General features: G+C 39.6%; 1 protein-coding gene across 1 annotated transcript in view; it reads right to left on the reverse strand.

The window, feature by feature from the left end:
• Positions 1–1,395: 1,395 nt before the first annotated feature.
• The window catches only part of gnaz (guanine nucleotide binding protein (G protein), alpha z polypeptide), a 34,934-nt gene continuing 15,375 nt past the window's right edge, over positions 1,396–20,954 (reverse strand). The window contains exons 2-3 of the mRNA XM_086300570.1: positions 18,637–19,945; positions 1,396–2,669 (exon numbers count right to left, since the gene is read on the reverse strand). Coding sequence (XP_086156696.1) covers positions 2,325–2,669; positions 18,637–19,359 — 1,068 coding nt within the window. The 5' untranslated portion in view covers positions 19,360–19,945 and the 3' untranslated portion in view covers positions 1,396–2,324. The remainder of the gene's footprint in view (positions 2,670–18,636; positions 19,946–20,954) is intronic.

Here is a 20,954-nt window from a genome sequence, read left to right on the forward strand (position 1 = left end):
ACATTTCCCACACATGGATGTAGATCATGATGAAAGGAGGAGGATGTAAAAGGCAAAATAGTAGTTTTATTTAACGCTTGGTCCCCTGTGTGACATACTGAATGCTAAATCAAACACGAAAAAGTTTGTTCCACTTGAGTGTACTAGGATGGCCACAGGGTCATATCATCCTATTATAGGTTTGAATACAGTGAAAGTATTTTTTTAATAGCATATCTTCTTCCTTTAGAGTAGGGAAGTTTGAAATGACTACTTGACTAAAAACTAAGAAGTGCAAAAATCCAAAAGTATTTGTGGACTCTATCAGCCCACCTGGTGATGCTGGAGTTTATACACTAATTAGAATGAAGTCTGTGTGCTGCTGTGCACCGTCACCCAATCACACGTAGGCCAAGTTCATTCTGCAGTGATTTAATTGCATACTTTAGGTCCGAGTTCTGCTTGGCCCAGTGGCTACATTGTACGAGGAGGACAAACACTTTTTTGTCATCGTTTGGACACTGAAGATGGAAGCAAAGTTTCAGACAGGGTGCTCTATTCCGAGTTGCAAAAAAATCACTCGATGCAGCATAATTACGAAAGAATATGGAGGGCCTGCGGCAGTCCGTCCTCTATAAACATTCCCCTCACGAACACATTTAAAACACCGTTGACACAATCACCACCCAAAAACACATTTACTACACCATAAAAATTTGCATAAGTTGTTTTATTAATAGTTATTGTCCTTTTATACGTCCTTTTTTGTTTGTTTGTTTCATCGTTTTAGTCTGTTGTTGAAGTGGACATCCTGTAAAGTCAAGCCCTTGGCTGAGTTGTTCTCTGAACTAAAAAAAGAAAGGGTAAGAGGAGGAGTGGAGTGGGATCTTCCTCCTCTGTCTCTCACTCTCTCTTTATCGCACTCACAGCATCCCAACTCAACCGTTATTTTTCATGTTGTTTGAACAAAGAGTGTACCTTACAGTATATTTACACATCATACTGACTGACTGGTTTAACAATTTCCATTTAGATAATGCAAGGACGATTGAACTTTGAAAGTTTGCTTCTTTGTTTTCAGGTTCTTCTACAGTCTCCCCTTTCACCCCCAAACTTCTGTAGTGAGGTTATCTTCATCACCAGTATATTCATCATCGCCTTTAGCATTGTCACCATAAAAATTCTGATCATCATTATTATATTTATATAACTCTTTTCAATAGATTCCTCTCTGACAACTGTACAATCGTACACAGTGTTTGACTTTAATATATATTTTTGGGAATATATTATTTAGAACCTAGGAAAAGAGGAACATAATCCCAAAGAAAATATATTAGTATCCCAAAGTAACAAAATCATGCATGATTTAATGTCTTCGTCCATAAAAACGAAACCAAAAAAAGAAAAAAAAAGTAACATAAAGGATGGGATCCAGATTTATTTACAAACTGATCTTGGCACTGTTTTTTTTTTTTTTTTTGTCTCTTGCTGGAAACGGTAATGAAAAATACTTTTGACTCTTCCGAGTGTAACATACTCCTGGTTTTAAGTCAGGGACCTGCTGTAAAAGCTGGTTTGAGAGACATGTTCTTTTTTTCTTTTCTTTTTTTTTTAAGCGCAAAAAGATAAAAGAAAGAGAGGAAAAGAACAACAACAGACAGCTGATAAGGAAAGAACAGAAATGGTGCGTAAAAAACATGTTTCACTTCAACTTTAGACTGTGGCAGTTTCCTCTTTTCGGCAGAAAACCTGTGACGTCATGTTTACTGACTTCTTTTTCCCCCAGAAATACAGGCTCTCTCTCTGTCTCTATATCTGTGTCTCCTCAGGTGCCCTCGCCGTTTACTATTGTTTGGGTAAAAAGCCAAAAGAGAGCATTGATTCTGCAGAAATTATTTTCAATTAAGCAGCATTAACTGACTCAGGTTTCAGGTTTGACAGGCAGTTGGGGGCAGCTTTCTAAAAATTTTCCAGTGTTGCCTTGTCAAACCAGTGTCTGACTGAAGATCGCACGTGTGAGCAAACTATAAGGATGTGTGTTGGTGTGCATGTGTTTGGGTGTCTCTGCATACTCATATTCAGTGCAAACATGTAGGGTAGAAATCCCACCTCAACCATGGACCTTCAGCTCTGTTGTTTCCATTGAAACACTTGAATCTACAGTATTGTCCATCCCTCACTGTCTTATTAACTCATTTCCTTTCCAGTCCTCTGTTGCCCCCTCTTCAAAGAGATAAACTGCCCGGCAGGCTAACATGCCTTTGTTTATCCAGCCTCGCGGCAGGCTAACAGCAGCCCGCTTTTCACCCCCTACCACCACCCCACCCCACCCGTGTCAGGTCCTAGCATAGCCCAATGTATTTCAGATTGTTCTGGATGATCACGTCCGTGACAGCATCAAACACGAACTGGATGTTGCTGGTGTCGGTGGCACAGGTGAAGTGCGAATAGATCTCCTTGGTCTCCTTGTTGCGGTTGAGGTCCTCGAACTGCCGTTGCACATAGACAGCTGCCTCCTCATAGGTATTTTGACCTTTGTAATCGGGGAAGCACACTGTCAGGGGAATGCGTTTTATCTTCTCAGCCAACAGGTCCTTCTTGTTGAGGAAGAGGATGAGCGACGTGTTGGTGAACCAGTTGTTGTTGCAGATGGAGTCGAACAGACGCAAGCTCTCGGCCATACGGCTCTGTGTGAAGGAGAAAAGGGAAGAAAAGTAGTGGGGGGGGGGGGGGGGGGGGGGGAATTAGATCATGAGAAAAATGACTTCATGACAAAGAAAATGTAGCATTTAGTTTGTAATAACAACTCAAACCAGCCCAGATTTTCGCATTGTGAAAAGTTAAGAACATAGACTAACCGAACTGGACTCATTCTGGTAGCTCGAGATTTCAGGTAAATGAGGACATGTTAAGTCTGAAATCATCCAGCACATGTCACAGACATCTACTAGACTAGCCAAAGGTACGCCTTCTCTGTTATGTCAACACAGACTTGAGACTAAGACAGCCGCAGACCTTTGTTTGAACTCTTATGCTCTCCTCTAAAACTGCTGATTATCTCTTCTTCCGCTGCTTGCTTAATCCAAGTCCTACACAGTGAAATGATCAGTCAGGGAAAACGTGTTCAAGTCTTTAGTCAAACAAACTAACTTATTCCCTAAAGAGTAGCTCACATATAAGAAAATGTGAGTGGCTCATGTGGAACACACTTCTATGGCCTTATATAGTTTGTCATAACAGAAACACTGTGCAGCTGAGACTTAGGAAAGCTTACAGAAGGATAATAAGAACAACACTGATTTCTCCCTCTCAGTGCCTACCTCTTTTCCGTTATGGTTCATTTGGATGCTGAAAACTTTTTTTTCCTAGCATGCTATAACTGTTGTGGCTTGATGACAAAGTTCACCTTCAGCCTTAAACTTTGATAAATAACATTGGAGCTTTTCAAAAAGTGGGTCAATTATCACATTTAGCCGTAGGACCACATTAGATGTCACATTCATTTTCTCTAAAGTGAGATAAAAAAATAGATTTCACAACTCTCTGATGGAAATCGCTGATGCCTGCTGTGTCCTGCAGACAAATCCGTTAGCCATAAGTTAAAGTAAGGGTTGAGCAGAGAGGACTACTAGCGAGAGAAATGAGACTACCACAGTTATGTGTTTTTTTGAAACTTTATGCAGCTCATTTTTGATAGCGTGTTGCAGTAATCTTTAAAAACATGCAGGTTAGGGTGCTTAAGAAAAAACAAAAAGCCTGCGAACATGAGTATGTATGCACTTTCTTACAGCTGTGCTCATGTGATGTTGATTGTATAAGGCAAAGCTAAGAAAGAGAAAGCTGATCTGTTCATGGCATCTGCTGGCATGTGGCGAGTGGCCAGTAGCTTGTGACTGGGAGGTTGTCAGATGAAACGCTGCTGTTTAAAAGGTTACAGAAACAACATGATGCTCTGAGCAAATCACAAGATCTGCACAGCATGAAAAAAAAGAGATACTGAGGGAAATAGCACAGGATTAGGAAATCGCTGCCAGATTCAAAGTAAACCCTCATAATTCAGTGGTGTAAGTGCATTATTTTTGGATAATGATGAAAAGACTGCAGTTATGAGAAACTTGTATTGCAGGTATCCCTTAGATACTGCTCCAAAAAATGCATTTAAAGCTGTCAATGTGTGCCAAGAAGACCGCATTCACATGCACAAACTGTGTTAGTGCACTTTTTATGTTTTCTTATAATTATTTTATTCATTTCAGTGCTAGTTTTAAGCAATAAAAGCACACTCACGCACATATACATCACAATCTCCATACACTTTCACCAAAGTTTCCTCAGGCTTGATATTTACCCCCTAATTAACCTCTATATATTGTTTATACTTTAGCTAGTTTTATTTTTTGTACATCCAGTGATTATTCATTTTAACTACAGTACCCTTGATTATGCTAATTGTTTTGCAGTTCACTGAAAGAGCAGAAATGCCACCAGGGGTGTATTGACTGTGAAACTGAAAATGAATTTGTGATACAAACAGTCCGAAGTTTCAGTCCTGGTTCCTTGTACATTCTGCCTCTTCCTGACCGGCAGCCACCTTATTAACAGAGGTGCCGTGCACAACAACTGTCTTCATCAAGGCACTGTAAATAGATAATTATGTAATGTTAAATAATAGTATATCAAGCTACTAGTTGAATCCTGAATGGGAAACAATACCTGAATACAATACTTTACAGTGGCTTGGTCCATTGCCTGTCGTCATCTAAGGCCTCAGTCACACAGACCAGTTGAGTGCCACCTGGCAACCACTGTCGCTAGGGAAAAATGAGCACTCCGTGACTGTTTGCTAGTGGGTATGTGGATTGCTGGCTGTTGTTTGGTGAAATCTACTAAAAACCTCTTTGTGATTGCTTTCATCGCTAGTAGATTACCGCAGTCACCCGTAGCTTGTACGGAAGATGCCAAATTTTTGCACACTCTGTAACTAACCATGGAGCAGTAATGACATTTTGAAAAGTGCGACACAGATTGGAAACACAGACCATAGTAAATGCCGTGCCTAAACCACGAAACCATCACATTTCAAAATATGCTAATTTTACTTTGAGGGCAAAGTTTCACAGTATCACCACCGCTTAGCAAATAGCTGGCTATTGTTTGAACACAACTAAACATCTTCCAATGGGCAATGGCTACAATCTTCTAGAGACCAAAGCAATTTGAAGGACGTTGTCGATGCAGTGCTATAGTGCAACTATTTTCACTTAGCAACAGCAGGCAACTTCCACCGTCCACTCAGCAACAGAAAAACATGTGATTGGTCGTTACCAGGGGTCTCTACCAGACTGGTCTCTAAGTCTTTACAACTGGGATTTTGGCAATCAATTTCAATTTCAGCCACTGACAGCAACCCCCAACCGCTGCTTGGTAGGTAGTTGCCAACCAGTCTAACTCTTCTAGCACTCAGTAAAATGTAACATATTTTGATTTTTCTAACTAGATTATGTTACCTTTACCTTGCTTGTGTGTGATTCAGTGCAGCTGCTGTCTTATTATGGAGGTAGCAACATCTTCTAATCCATGTTTAAGGAAGCAGGTCTGTGCACATATTTCTGCTTTCCTGGGTTTAAAATTAAAAAATTTCCAATGACCCTCCTTTTACTGGTTATTGGCACAGCTTGTGCCACCCCACTTTAAAAATCCTGGAGGCACCCCTGCATGTTGAAAAAATTAGGTTGAGAAATAACTGTGATAAAGTGGATTGAGTGGTGATAGTTAGCCAGATGAAATGAAAGCAAGCTAGTCTGGTGAAAGCTGTAATCTTTACAGACTGTTCAAGTAAAGAGTGAACTGTAAAGCCAGAATAATATATGCTTTTTTGAGCATAATTTAAATAGTGTAGTAGAAAGCTAAAGAAAAACTGAAAATCAAAGTATGCACTAAACCATTAACTTTGAGAATCATTAAATGGCTCCCTGGCAGTCATTTTCGCTATCAATGCAACAGTTTGACAGAGTATCCAATAATAAATGCACCACTGAAGGAAGCAGCCTCAAAAGTAAAAAAGAAAATCTGTTGTAACAGAAGGTGATCAACTCACGAGCTCTGTCTAAATGTCTTTTTAAAGCCTTATTGTCCCATCCAGAAATGAGCTAATTGCTTGAAAAAATCAAAATGAGACACAACAGGAAGAAGGAAATAATTTTGGCTTTAGTGTTCAATACAAATTGCATAAGAGTGTGTTTGCCAAATCTGCTCTGCACTTAAGCATTTAAGTGCCTTTTTCTTTTATTGTCTGTCTGTTTTCCTTTCTGTTACCAGTCCCATGTCGCTACCTAATCAGATTGAATCACAAGCTCTCCTTCCTTCACAAGTGTGCATCCCGGGTGCTGAGACCTAAACATTGTATACCGCATATGGTCCTGTCAGGCTGTTTGAGTTCACTCCTCCTTTTTCCAGGGTGTCAAAACAAGAGCCCAGATGGTAAAGAGAGCATAGCAGGAGACAGCCAGCTGAGCCAAGGGACTCTCAAGTCTCCTCACCTGGCCACCTATCACTTTACAGCAAGTGTTTCCTAACGGGGGGTGGAAGGAGAGCAGGGTTGGGGGGTCCCCAAAGTACGCAGACCCCCTCCTTTGCTTCAAGCACCCACTGATGCAGACATGCTCACACATATGTGCACACACACACACCCTGCTTCCCCCTCACCTCCTCCTGCCAGAGTACTCAAGAGAGCGGTGTGGGCTTTAATTAAGCTTAAGTATTAATGAGGAAGTTCATCACTGTGTCATTGCTTTGTTTCCCAAATACAAGCCATTTAAGTGTGCAGCCATCTCTCCATTACTCATTAAGGTTAAATTTACATGTCACTGCCTGACAAGAAATGACACCCTGCATCTGTCTGCCAAGGTTGCTTTTTTTCTGTCAACATATTTCTTTTTTTTCCCTGTTGCACCTGAGAGTTGCATTATTCAGACCGCTCCCTTTCTATTTCCGCTCTCTTTTTAATTACTAATGTTGTTACTGTGGGCAGCAACACTGCAGGGTGTAGCTGTTAAGAACAGGCAAACAAACATAAACACAATGTATTTGTACACATGACCAGAAGCACTTTTAAAAAAAAAAGTTGAACATGAGCTAAACAAATTTAACAAATTCATCTAGGCTATTTTGTTTAATATTTTTGTCTGTCACCTTATTATGACAATGATGTGAATAAGACAAAGTTCAAAGCACTCTAAGAAAAATATAGAGGCCATGACAGGTACTAGGCTTGTATGTCGCTATAACAAGGGTCATATATATCTTCTGTATTCTTAGTCATATAATGGAAAGCTCTTTTTCCAAAACACCATTATTTGATACGAAGAAACATGATGGTAATGCCTTTGATAACCCATTAGCCAGTTAAGAAGCACAGGGCTGGAAATATTTCTGAAAAAAACTATCTGTCTGAAACACATTTAATGCCCGAGCGATTCTGAAAAACAGCCACTACTGTTCAAAGTCACCGATCAGGGAAAATGTTTTACATCCAGGCCCGTTCACACATCATCTCTGCTGTAGCTTGAAAGATAAGGCACACACAACAAAGGTCCACATTCGAAAACGTGAAACCCTATTCGTTGATTTCCAGCGTCCTTTCATGTGACAGGTAATGAATTCCCATTTGAGAGATTACTGAAATAATAAATGAAACAATAGAAGTAGAGCTGACAGTACAGTCAGCGTCTGTGCTCATGTTTGGCAAACACAAGCTTAAGCAAGCGCTAATCTCATATCTATGCTTTTCATTTTCCCCTCACAGATAAAAAGAATTGACTGCAGTTGCTCGGCGTCAGCCGTTGCATATAAACCTGCGCTACATATTCATAATAACACAAACACTCAAACAGGAACACAATACATGCATGAAACTTCATCTATTCTCTCCAGCGCTGCTGTTTATTGTACCCCCCCCCCGCTCCTTTCCCTTCTCATCCTCCCTTCCCTAGTCACAGCTCACTGTCAACAGCACAGGATTAGGAGCATTTGACTGGCCTGTTGCTAAGCAACAGTAGCCGTGGTAACCGATTCATTATGAAGACAGGGATGGGACAGCGAAAATGCATCAGGCAATGGGATGATGGGTAAATATACTGTAATTATTATGGTGCATTTTCTGTCTTGCGCGAGTTGATGCATGGAAACGGAACCAGTGTTTTATCGGTCAGATGAGTTCTGATTTTTTTCTGCTTGTATGAATCCTGAATGCTGAAACCACTTAAGTGATCACCGGTCACAGCATTAAGGTATCACAATAAAATGGGACCTTTTGTTCTTGAAAGCAGCTTAAATGTATTTGTAAACATGCGCAGAAAAATCTGATGAATGTCTCAAAAGTTCTAATGACTGTTAAGAACACCAACAACGACCACACACCAAATGTGGTTGTGCAATTCAGCTTTCCTTTTCAGTCCTCTTGTGTTGTTTGTCACTATGTTTAATATATTTCTTATATATTTCTTACAAAGCCTCAGGGCAAACTTTTCTATTAAACCATCCTGCAATGACTGGGTTCAAACCTACAGCACTTCCACCTTACTCTGAGAAATCAGTGAGTCAGAGATGCACTTAAATGAAAACTGATGAGTCACTCCTGGGTAGGACTATTGAATCAGTACCCTGGTTTTTGTTCATGAGAAACTTGTTGTAATGCAAAGTTTTAATTCCCACGAACTAATGGTTTTACACTCTGTGACTCAATTGTGGCACTTCTAATGTAGATGTTAATAATCTTTCCAAGTGTTTTCATTGAATAAAATGTTTGATATTTGTGATGCAATAAAAAAAAATATGAATGAGTCTACGCAAATAATTTGCATACTGTGCAAATTTATTCAGTGTTACTGACATGCTTTTAACAAGGTCAGAGATATTTAAAGACCTTTAAAATGCCTCATTATGGAGCCAGCTGCTCTAACAACATTATTATAATGTGTCAACCCAGCTTCATTTTGCTGCTTTTGATTTCAACTTTATTGCAGATTATCTTGCAAAATGTTAAAACAAGGATGTGGTCATGCCTTGTTATCTAAATCTTTGGAGTCTACATTGCTGACTCCCTATAACCTAACTTAAAAAGATGGAAAATGTAACATTTCTCAGAAATGTATAAAAAATGTTTCCCCTGAACGGAAGCTGCTTGTTTCCAGCAACCTTTGCGATGTAGCTGTGGTGTAATACTGCAACCTGATGATCATGTAGATTTATTGGGTGTGGTGTGGCAGCTGTACTAAATTGCCAGAATTTATACCCAAGTTCCTCAATTTTAAACTACTAAGTATCCAATATAAATATCTGTTATACATATGTATTTTATATGTAGCGCTGTATAAACAACAGACTTTGGACATGTATAGTCTTTGTTGTGTCTGTTGTAAGACAAGCCATAGCGTTTTGACACTGCTTGTTGTGTCTGTTGTAAGACAAGACATAGAGTTTTGACACTGCTTGTTACATAAGAGTCTTACACTTCCTGATTCACACACGTGTGCCCTGCATTCTGTACTGAATACTAAATTCAAATTCAAATTCAAATTTTATTTGTCACGTACACAGTCATACACAGTACGATATGTAGTGAAATGCTTGGACAACTGCTCGTGACCTAAAGAAAACAAAAAAGGAAAGGCTATGAATAAGATAGGAAATAAATATGAAAAATTAAAAAGGGTAAATTTAACTAGGAAGGAATAAAATATAAATTAAGGTTAAAAATGAAATAACTGTACAACACAAATTAGAATGAAGGGTAAATTTAACTGGGAAGAATAAGATAAAATATATAAATTAAAGTTGAAAATAAAATAACTGTACAACAAAATACACAATACACAATATAGAACTATATAAGAATGTATGAAGAAATCTAAATATAAATAAATATATACACAATAACAGCAGCTGTACAAGTACTAATTCATTTTAGTTTTAATGTTTTAAAAGTCACCAATGTTTCGCTTCGTAATCACCATTTTTGTCAGAATCTGCACTTTTTTTTAAATTTTTGCTTTTTTTCTAACCACAAAAAGTAAATGACAGTAAAGTACAGAACAACATCTAATGATCTGTAGGCCTCACTTTCATCAGTTAAGGTCAGAGTTCATGATTCAACAATGAGAAAGAGATGGTAGTGTGATGGTCTGGGTCTGGTTTCTGCTTCAGGACCTGGACGAATGACAGAACCATGAGTTCTGTTCTCTACCAGAAAATTCTGAAGGAAAATATCCAGATATTAGTTTATGTCCAACAGCAGCAAGTCCACCTCTGAATGAAGGTTTTTAAAGTGGCCTAGTCTGGATTTAAATTAGATTGAGATGCACTGGCATCACCTTAGAAGAGGCCTTTTCTGCTTGAAAAGTCCTCCAAGGTGAATGAATTAAAACAATTCTGCAAGGAAGTGTGGGCCAAAATTCCTCCAAAGTGATGTGCAAGACTCATCGTCAGTTATCACCAACACTTGATTGCATTTTTTCAACCAAGTATTAGATTTAAGGGGTAATTACTTTTCACAAAGAGTCGGGTAGCTTTGGTAGATTAATTCAGACACACAATTTCTCTGTGTAACAAACATGTTAACTTGTTCTTCTCTGGCTGTTTTTGAGCAGCTTACCTTGCCTGTATGCTAATGTAGTTTTAAACTTTGTGCAGAGCTTTAGATTTTTAACCAGATTTTTCAGCACTGTAATACTATTGGTTTTGGTTTGTCTCATCACATGAACCCATATGAATCGTGAGATTTGTCTTGCTGATACAGCACAAACCTCAAAGTACGCCTGGTTTGTATGCTAGATACTATCCGCTTTGAGAAAACTGCAGTATTTGATACTTTTGGACTGAAAACTACCTGATTATCAAACTTTTGTTTTAAAATGGCAGCATGTGTTAACCACTAAGACATGCTTAAAATGGCATATAAAATATAATGTGTGCCCATGTCATCCACATCTTATAGCTACAGTACAGTAAACAACACAAACTACCATAAATTAGAACATTAGTAATAAGCATTATTTTTTATTAGTTTTCACTAGAGTTAAAAATTATTGTTGACAATGGTTATTATAAAGCAATATTAGTTACATGCTCTCTTGTGTAATTTTGACGAGTATGATTGATGTGACTCGGTGATTAGCGCTGTCACTTCACAGCATGTGGGTTAGCTACAGTGGCCCCTAGAGACAAAGCACGTACAAACTCCAAAACACATGCAAACCCCAAAACACATGCAAATTCCAAAACACAACGGAAGTGCTCCAGGACGCTAGGGGCAGTGTTGAGCTTTTGTTACCTAGTAACTACACAAGCCAGGAAGTACCAATGACAGGATTTACGCTGTATCCCAATTCAGGGTCTGCAGCCTTTTTTTTTTTTTTTAAACTTTATTTATCACATTATAGACATACAGTCAAGTAAAACAGGGATCACATAAAATATGACATTGTGGTAGTACAATGAGGAACAGAAAGAGTGACAAGGACAGTGAGACAAAAGTGAGTACAAAAAATAAAATAAATTAAGGGGAACATAAATAAACAAAAGTTTGCAAGAGCCAAAATCAAGTTAGCAGTTTCAATCGGTTACAGATGTTAACAGTCTTGAGAGCCTTAGTGTTTTTTGATGAGGAGATTGTCCTTATATATTGTGCAAGTTCCATTTTTAATACAAGAAGTTCAGGCTTTCTGCTGAGGACTTTGCTTTTGTGTATATGAAATTTTGCCAAAAATAAAAACCAAATTTATAAAAAAGAAAGCATCATTGTCCTTGTCTTTAAAATTATAATAGCCAAAGATAACATCCTTATAGTACAGTTGAAGATTAGGGAGAACAAAGTCAGTAATAAACTTGTGGAAATCCTTCCAGAATTTACACGTAAATTTACATGACCAAAACAGATGAGAAACTGTTTCAGGTTGCTCGGTCTGCAGCCTTAAAGGCCGCATTTTAAGGCCGATTACGTCACAGCGACACGATGAAGGCTGTCCCAATTCAAAGGCTGCTCGAAATGCAGCCCTCAAATGCGTCCTTAATTTTCCTGAATTTTAAGGATGGGTCGGTGTAGCCTTCATGGCCCAACATATCCCAGATTTCATAGCGCCGCGGTGGTGTGGATAATTTTGCTGAAAAAAACAGCGGAAGCGGAGTCGCCGAAGAGTAAACTTTCGGAAGTAAGTACTGAATATTATGTCACTTATTTATGCGCAAATGTTTTTATAATGAAGAACATTAAACCATTATTGTTGGCCACATGTCGGGAAAGTTATGTGACATTAGCGATGTTTGTACTAACTTGGTTTTAAAGCCTTTACTTCAAAATATACGCCGTTCAATAGTCGACCTTAATCTTACAGAGAATGTGATGATTTTATGGATAATTAAAGTCAGTCATATATCCACAAACACAACAAGCTGAAAGTCAGTGATGCTGCTCGGTTTGCAGTCCTGAATATCACGGCACAAGCAGGATTCACTGCACTGTTAATGTTAGCTATGCTATATTGCTGCCTCTGTTCGGTGGTGTCGAGCCAAACGGACTTTAACGTGTGTTTGACCGAGCTGACTGTTCACTCGTGAAGCTGAAAGAAAGATGCTTTAATCACAGCAGTCACACATGTGTCCACTGTACCATCTGGGAACTCCTCTTGTTTCGTAATAACACAAACACTAAAACCTCCTTCTTTTGTGCTGTTTTGTAGCAGTGTATACACCTGAGACTGTCACCTGTCTGTCTGTCCTGCACTCTCTCTCTTTTTCTTTCTCTCTGATTGTGGAATAAAAGTATGAACATGTGTTTATAAGTCACACTTGTGTTTGAATCCTGCAGCTTATCACACATTTGATTTCCATGTGTGACAACTGCAAGTGTCCAGAGTGAGGACAGACTGAGGGACCCACTGCTGCACGTAGAGCTGGGCGATATATCGAGTTTTTAAAACATATCGATATATTTTTATACGAGATATAAGATGTGACAATATCCTTTATATCGATATAGTCTATGTTACGTTATAATTATAGTTGTGGAGCCGCAAGTTTGCCTCTCTTTCGTCCACTTTTGTCTCTACGCAACGTTACTCCGCCTCGCCTTCACTGAAGACAACTCCCCCTTCTCCCCCATCGCTTCACGTGCAGGCAGCGACAAGATGGACACGGCAAATCTCCGTTAACGAGTTACTGTGCATCGCCCCATGCGTGGGGCTGGACAGCGTCAACGTGTTAACGAGCTAACCATGCTAACGAGCTAACCGCGCTAACGAGCTAACCGCGCTAACCGCGCTAACCGCGCTAACCCTAAAATCCTTTCATTCTCTCAAAAGTTGACAGTGCGCCTTATGTATGAATTCTGGTTGTGCTTGATGGCCGCGAACCGATTTTATGTGGTACACGGCGCTCAGCAATCTGTCAAAAATGTTTGAGTACGACTTTGGTAAGCTACGGAGCTGCACCGCTTGATAGATTGTCGGCGCATTACGGCTACCGAGGAGCTTCGCGGAGTGATACGTACTGTGCTTCAACGTAATATTACCGTATTGTGTGTTTGTATAAGGACCATAAATGGCACCTGTAAGAGACGTGGTTATGAAGCGGATTTCAAACTCCAGGCTATCAGTCACACAGTAAAACTTGGGAACCGAGCAGCTGTGAAATCTGTCTGTCTTTGTTATTACGCTCAGCATCTTTTAGTTTACATTTTGACGGCACAATTGTGAGCTCTTTGTTTAGCACAAAAACAACATTGTTTTCTTTTATTTATGGAGCATTATTATTTAATGAATGCTCATAATTTAATTTTGAGTAATTTTTCATGTACATCTGTGCTGTATGTTAATAAAAGTGCCTGTGTGACATCTGGGACACAGCTTTGACTAAGAACTCTCTTTTTGTTCTTACTTTATGGCTTAAAAAAATATCGAGATATACATCTTATATCGCCATCCAGCTAAAAAATATCGAGATATGAATTTTGGGTCATATCGCCCAGCCCTAGCTGCACGTCATCTGTGAGGCTTTGCACCCCTGATGATCCACCAGGACAAACTCAGCAGTGTGTGAGGAAGATGAGGAGGAAGAGCCAGCAGCAGCTGACAGATGGAGAGAATAGACAGACCGTTCCCTGTTTGTGAAGAACTGCTAGAAAAGTTTAAAATAACTAATTGTCTGTCCTGAATCAGTCTTATTAGGTAATGTTCAAATAATTTTATCATTCCAGTGTTTTCAGTGTGGGAGAAAGTACTCAGGGCCTTCAAGTTACACACTATGAAAGGCAGCAACAAGTTTAATGTTCAGAAACCTAAAGTATGTATCAGCAGCAGAATGGACCTAAAAATAAATGTTTGTTCCAGTTCTATGAAGCTTTGAGTATTTTGGATTAGTAGCACTGCTGTGTTTGTTGCATCATATTGCTGTAATTGTTTATATGCTTTATATATTCTGAGGTAAGTTGATCTATAGTGTTACATCATATTCTATAAGGATGTTATGTGTTTGTAGACTTTCTGCCCAGTTTGACCCATTTAGTAGAAGCCAGCCTGTTTAAGGCTCTGATATCTATTCTGTATGACTGAAAGCAGTTATGACATGGTCTGATTTTCTCACCCAATAAAGGAATATTTCATATATCAGTCTACTCTTCATTTTATCAGAAACAGTTATCACAGTTTGTACATTTTCTTTTTATAAATATATGTAAGCAATGAGCCAAATTTAGTAATGCCAGCATACTGAAGGAACAACATTTGTCTCTTATATATGATACACCTATATATGCACTGTCAAAGATACTTGTCTTTGAGTGAAGATTTAAGGTGATAAGACATATAAATAACTGCAACTTGAATCTGTACTGAAGCTCAGTATTTGACACAGAGTTCATGTTCACTGCTGTAATAGCTAATAATGATTAATATAATAACTATAATATTGGCCATATTATATTTACATTACCAAAGTGATATGACTTTAGTCTCATGAACAACATTAGCTAATTGTTATTTACTAACTAATCTTAAATGACTGTTCAGTACAGAAATGAAGCCCAAAAATCATGTTTTACTGTCCTGTGGCCTCAGCCTCAGATACTTATCAAATCACACAAAGCTCTTGTAGAAACAAACAAACAAATGAACAAAATATGTTCTCCTTCATTTCTGTCAAACAAAGCTGTATGACACGTTTCCAGCAGTTAGTATGATGGTTGCTAGGCAACCTGGGAAGCGCGACGGAGACTAGACCGTCCCATACAGACAAACTTGCCGTTTATTTTGCAAATCGAGCTCAACACTGCCCCTAGCGTTCTGGAGCACTTCCGTTGTGTTTTGGGGTTTGCATGTGCTTTGGAGTTTGTACGTGCTTTGTCTTCTCATACACACTGGGTTGGCCCTAAGCTTTCACGCAAAAACTTTTTATTTAAGGAATGCTATGTGTGGTTGTTCCCATTCACCTGCCTGAGCTCACAATGATCTGTGTAAATTAGAGCTTCTAAAAAATGCATTTTTTTTCTTCTCTTTGTCAAGTTGCCCGAGAAAGATCAAAACTTGCTTTTGCAAAAATGCTTAATGATTAAATTATTACTTTGAGCCAAAGAGCATGGATATCTTTCCTCTTGCTTTTCCAGCCAAGAATTCCCCTTGACACAAGTGTGAATTGCATTAATTGTCCAACTAAAGAATAAAACTGTGTATTCACAGTCAAAACAACTTTACATTGAGGGCAATGATAATGATAATGGCCGAACTGCTTTGAGCTGACAAAAAGGCAACAGTAACTGCAATGACCACTTGTTACAGCTGATATAAGCAAAAGAGCATCTCTGAATCCAAACCTTGTACCACTCCTGTCATCTAAGAACGGAAAACTGAAGCTATCAGTTCGCAGAGGCTCACCAAAATTGAACAAGAGAAAATTGGAAAAATGTTGCCTGGTCTGATGAGTCTCAATTTTCTGATGGTAGGGTCAGAATTTCTTGTAAACAACATAAAAAGATGGCTACATCCTACCTTGTATTAAAGGTTCAGAATGCTGGTGATGGTGTAATGGTGTGGGAGATATTTTCTTTGTACACTTTGGGCCCTTTAGTAACAGCTCCACAGTCTATCTGGATGCTGCTATTGACCATGTCCATACTTTTATGGCCACAGTGTATCTTCTGCCATGACACGAAGTTCCAATCATCTCAAACTGCTTTCTTGAATGTGGCGGTGTTCAAGACACAGTTCACTTTACTCAAATGGCCTCCACAGCAGCCAGATCCCAATCTAGTAGAGCACCGCTGAGTCGTAGTAGAGTGGGAGCCGAGTCTGCAACAACTTTGTGATGCTATTATGTCAATGTGGATCAAAATCTTTGAGGAACCTTTCCAACACTTTGAGTCTATGCCACAAAGCATTAAAGCAGTTCTGAAGGCAAAAGAGATCCAACCCAATACTAGCAAGGTGTCCCCAATCAAGTGGCTGATGAGGGCATTTTTGGTTTTTAAATTCATAAGTATATCATGCATTTTCCTGACAATCCACATAACTCCCCTTCCTTTGGATTTATACACTCTGATAGCTTTCCTCGCCTTTGTTTGAATAATAAAAGTTGTTTTTCCTTGCACCAGTTAACTCCCATTGCTATACAGTGCCTGCACAATCTGCTAATTCTCACAGGTACAACCTCACACTTTATTCTGTGAACTCAATTAACACCATACTGCATTTTCTCCTCAGACTTTATTTTTAACCTATAAAGCTAATTGATTTCATGTTCCAACCTGGCTCGATGTACACCCTGTTTTATCCGGGTAACCCATGCATTATCAGGCCAGTCCACTTCCAGCAATGACCAAGTTTCCTCTGCGCTTGAGCTATTTCTGGAGTTGACTGTAAAACATCAAGGTGAAAGTGGATGCTGGGATCGTGGAAAAAGTGAAGCAAGAGACGATCTCCCCTCATAACCAAATACAATTATATTGTTGATCCTCCATTATCCCGGAGGCAGTTAAACAAGAAGTAACTTTTCTAAAACACTCAGATAAGATGATGAATATGCTATGGAGAAGAAATCGTTTAAATTCCAAAACCATGAAGAGAAGATAACAAACACAAGCCGTTCCCCTCTTTTAGACAGATATAAAATAACTGTGATTACTACATTAAGGCAAAGAGAATCCATTTCACCATCCAAAAACATTAGATAAGGAACTTAAAATGTAGATAAGGCTTTCTAAATTGAAAACTAAAACTATAAATGAAGTTCAGTAAAGCAGTATCATTCCGTGTTTTGAGTAGTCTTGGGTACCATGTCACAAGTGGCTACCAGTCTGAATTAATGTGGCTAAGTTCATTTTTGTTTATTGTGGTAATTACATTTGTTGCACAAGCAGTTATCAGAAATTTTATTGGCGTCACAGCTGTAACAGCAGCACCTGTCAGCAGCAGCACATGGTTTGGTTTTGCTCAGTGGTGTGTTTTGCAAATTTTACACTGTAAAGTGGCAGCATTACAAAATGTTCCCACACAGAAAACAAACGCACAAAGTGGAACCACAGTTTACTGTTTTTCGGTGGGGTTTTTTTGCACATTTAGCCCAAGGTAGGAGAAGAGCTTCATGTTTTAATCGAGAGAACTATTTTGGAATCTGGATTTATGCAGAGAATTAAAAAGTCCTAGATCCTTTGCCTGTTGAAAAATAAAAATGACAAAAAATCTTTGTTTTCCTTAGAAGAGATCATGCAACCAAAGTTCCCTAAATTTGGATACTGTGCATTTGCTCCCTTCAGTTTGTCTCTATTAACAGTTGCCTGCCAGGGTTTTCAGGAAAATGTGCAATTAATAATTTTATTGGTTTAGAGGAGACCAGACTAAACATACAAGTTATGTAAGCCTCAATGGCTTTACTGAGTAATCTTTATTTCTTAATTGTTCCAGGAAACTCAGTAATCAAACTACACAATTGTTACCTTAATTGTCAGCAAATATCTAACAGCACCGATTCTAAAAAGTGTTTTGAACATATCCCTTAATACTTTCAGAGTGATGTTATAGCAAACAATTTCTGACACGAACTAAAAACCATGTGTGTCTCGGTGGATCCATGTGACCACAGGAGGCTTATCTGTGCTCTAGAAGGGGATGCACAGAGAGGAAGTGACACAGCAAAAATGACTTTTCGGAAGCCATTTCTTACATTGATTGTTTCATAGCATGAATATCCAAGCTGTGAAACTGAACTACAGTTCACTGGCAGGTGATTATTAGATATCTCTGCTTTTAAGTTTGCCTGTCAAAGAATCAGAAGTAATCTTACAGACTAGGATGCTGCTGATAAGATAAATGGTACCTAAAATCCACACAGTAAATCGGATAAATGGTGTTTGTTGTATAAAAGAGATGAATTGTCTCCACTTTAATGTTCTAATCTGATGGTGAGAAACATCCCTCTCTCATGACTGCAATTAACTTTTAACAAGAGATAATAATTACTGAATTTGTGCAAATTGGGTAGATATTTGCCTTGTCCCTCTTCACACTACTCTGAGTGGCTGCTGCCTGTCTGCATTTGTTTAGGCATCTGTGCATAAGAGCATTTGCACTGTCAGAACAAAAGTTGGGCCTTTTTAAAGCTGAATTTTCTTACCGTCTGGTTGTCCTCGTAGAGTTTGAGGTCATAGCCGCTTAGCTCAACACAGAAAATGATTGCTGTCACGCCCTCGAAGCAATGAATCCACTTCTTTCTCTCCGAACGCTGTCCGCCCACGTCTACCATCTTGAAGGTGAGCTCCTTAAAGGTGAACTTGTTCTCCACAATCCCAGTGGTCATGTCACGGGATCGTAGGATGTCCTCGACCGTGGGGATGTACTCGGGTGCAGAAATGCGGTCCAGGTCATTTAGGTAGTAGGCAGTGTTGTCCTCTAAGTGGTATTCATTGGATCGTTGAAAGCACTCCTGGACCCCTGAGTCTGCCCACAGACGTTTCATTACCCCTAGCAGCTCTGGAGTAATCTCCCCCTTGCTCTCAGCTGGCCCTGTAAGGGCAAAGAGCTGCACAGCATCATAGGCGCGGTCAGGATTGTGAAAGTCAATTTTAAGAGTGCTGAGAGCACGGATGATGCGGGTGAGAGAGTCGATGGCATTGTACAAGATGAGTGGCTTGTACTCCTTGCAGGCTTCCAGATTGAAGCCTCCACTGTGGATGATTTTCATCTGTTTGACTATGGTGCTCTTGCCAGAGTTGCTGGTGCCCAGCAACAACAGTTTGATCTCACGCCGCTGCCGCTGACTCTCTGAGCGCAAGTGGCGGTCGATCCGCCGCGAGCGCCGCGCCGCTTCCTTCTCCTCCGAGCTCTGACGGCATCCCATGGTCCTCCACCACGTGGTAAACCCAAAGGAACTCGTGCTGCTACTTGATGGGGAAGCAAATAGTAATGAAGTGGTGACTGAATATGTGGCGGTAGAAGGAGAGAAGAGGGGGTTTTGTGTGTACGAGCCTTCAGAGATCGAGAAAGAAGAGATTTCACAATAGACTAGTTGAGGACAAGACAGGAAAGCTACCACACTGACGAGTGACTCAGGAGTGTTTCATGCTTTTTGTTCAGGGGCAGTCTGTGAGTTCTGTGTGGGCAGAACCCAGACTTGTGGGATGCCCACACAGTGGCCTGGCTCTGAGGTCTGACTGCCTACTGAAGCCTGGGGTTCATAGCAGGGGCTCCCCCTGAGGAAATGTTCTGGAGGAAGGTTCGAGAACGTTCAGTGTATGTCAGTAGAGAAAGTGTTTAGGCTTGATGCGAGCAAATAGCAAACCCCTTTCACTCTCTTCCCACATGGCTCTTGCAGTGTTTTGCCCTTCTTCAGCCTCTGAAATCATCCACCAAAGTTGTATCTTTGGCCTGTTTTGCTTGGTCTTCCTGTGGTGAAATATCTCCCAGTCAACTGAAGGCCTCCAAATCTGCCAACACACAAGACAGAGAGGAGTCGTGAGCAAGATAAATAGCAACAGTTTTATTAATGACAATTGTGCTGAAGCGACAATTCATTATATATGTTTTTGTTTTTCTGGAGGTTAGAAGCTTACTTCAGCACAAATAGTTACCACTGGAGGAATTAACACTTACCTACTTTGTCTGGTACCTACACAAACAGATCAGCTGACAACAGACTCTCTCCTAGGGGAGTGAGGTTCATATCATGTCCATTTTTTGTGCAATTATAGACAATATGTTTTCATTTGCTTGTAATGGATTGTATTTTTTGCATCTTAAGTCTATGGTTATAAAAGCGAAAGTTACATTTAAAAGCTCCATTTGGCAATACCTTTTAAATCAGTCATAGTATTTACTGTGAAAATACCATGTTTTACATTTTGTAGTTAGACTTTTTGCAGTACAAACTTGAAGTAATCTTTTTTTTTTGTCTGTCACATCATTGTGGAGGAATTTTGCTCCACTCTTCTTTACAGCGTTGCTTCAGTTCATTGAGGTTTGCAAGAATTTGTTTCTGCACAACTCTCTTAAGGTCTTACCACAACACTTCAGTCAGGTTGCGATCTGGACTTTGACTCGGTCATTGCAACAACTTGATCTTTCCTTTTGCAAACATTCTGTTGTGGATTTGCTGCTGTGCTCGGGATAATTGTCTTGCATGACCCAATTTTAGCAAAGTTTGAGCTGTCAGATAGATGGCTTCACATTTGACTCTAAAATACTTTGGTACACAAAGGAGTTCATGGTCCATTCAATGATTACACGGTGCCCAGGTTGTGTGGCTGCAAAACAAGCCTGAATCATTTGCCCTAAACCACCATGCTTAGTATGTGGGATGCCCACACAGTGTGCTGATATGCCGCCTTTGGTTTTCACCAGATGTAGAGCTTTGCATCTTAGCCAAAGATCTCCACTCTGGTCTTATCTATCCAAAGGACATTGTTACAGAAGTCCTGTAGTTTGTTGAGATTCACC

The sequence above is a fragment of the Aulonocara sp. 'chitande type north' Nkhata Bay genome, linkage group LG7 (genome assembly GCF_057382095.1).
Source record: "Aulonocara sp. 'chitande type north' Nkhata Bay isolate Kocher_YH1m ecotype deep benthic linkage group LG7, A_spYH_male_GT1.1, whole genome shotgun sequence".
Classification (NCBI taxonomy): Eukaryota; Metazoa; Chordata; class Actinopteri; order Cichliformes; family Cichlidae; genus Aulonocara; species Aulonocara sp. 'chitande type north' Nkhata Bay.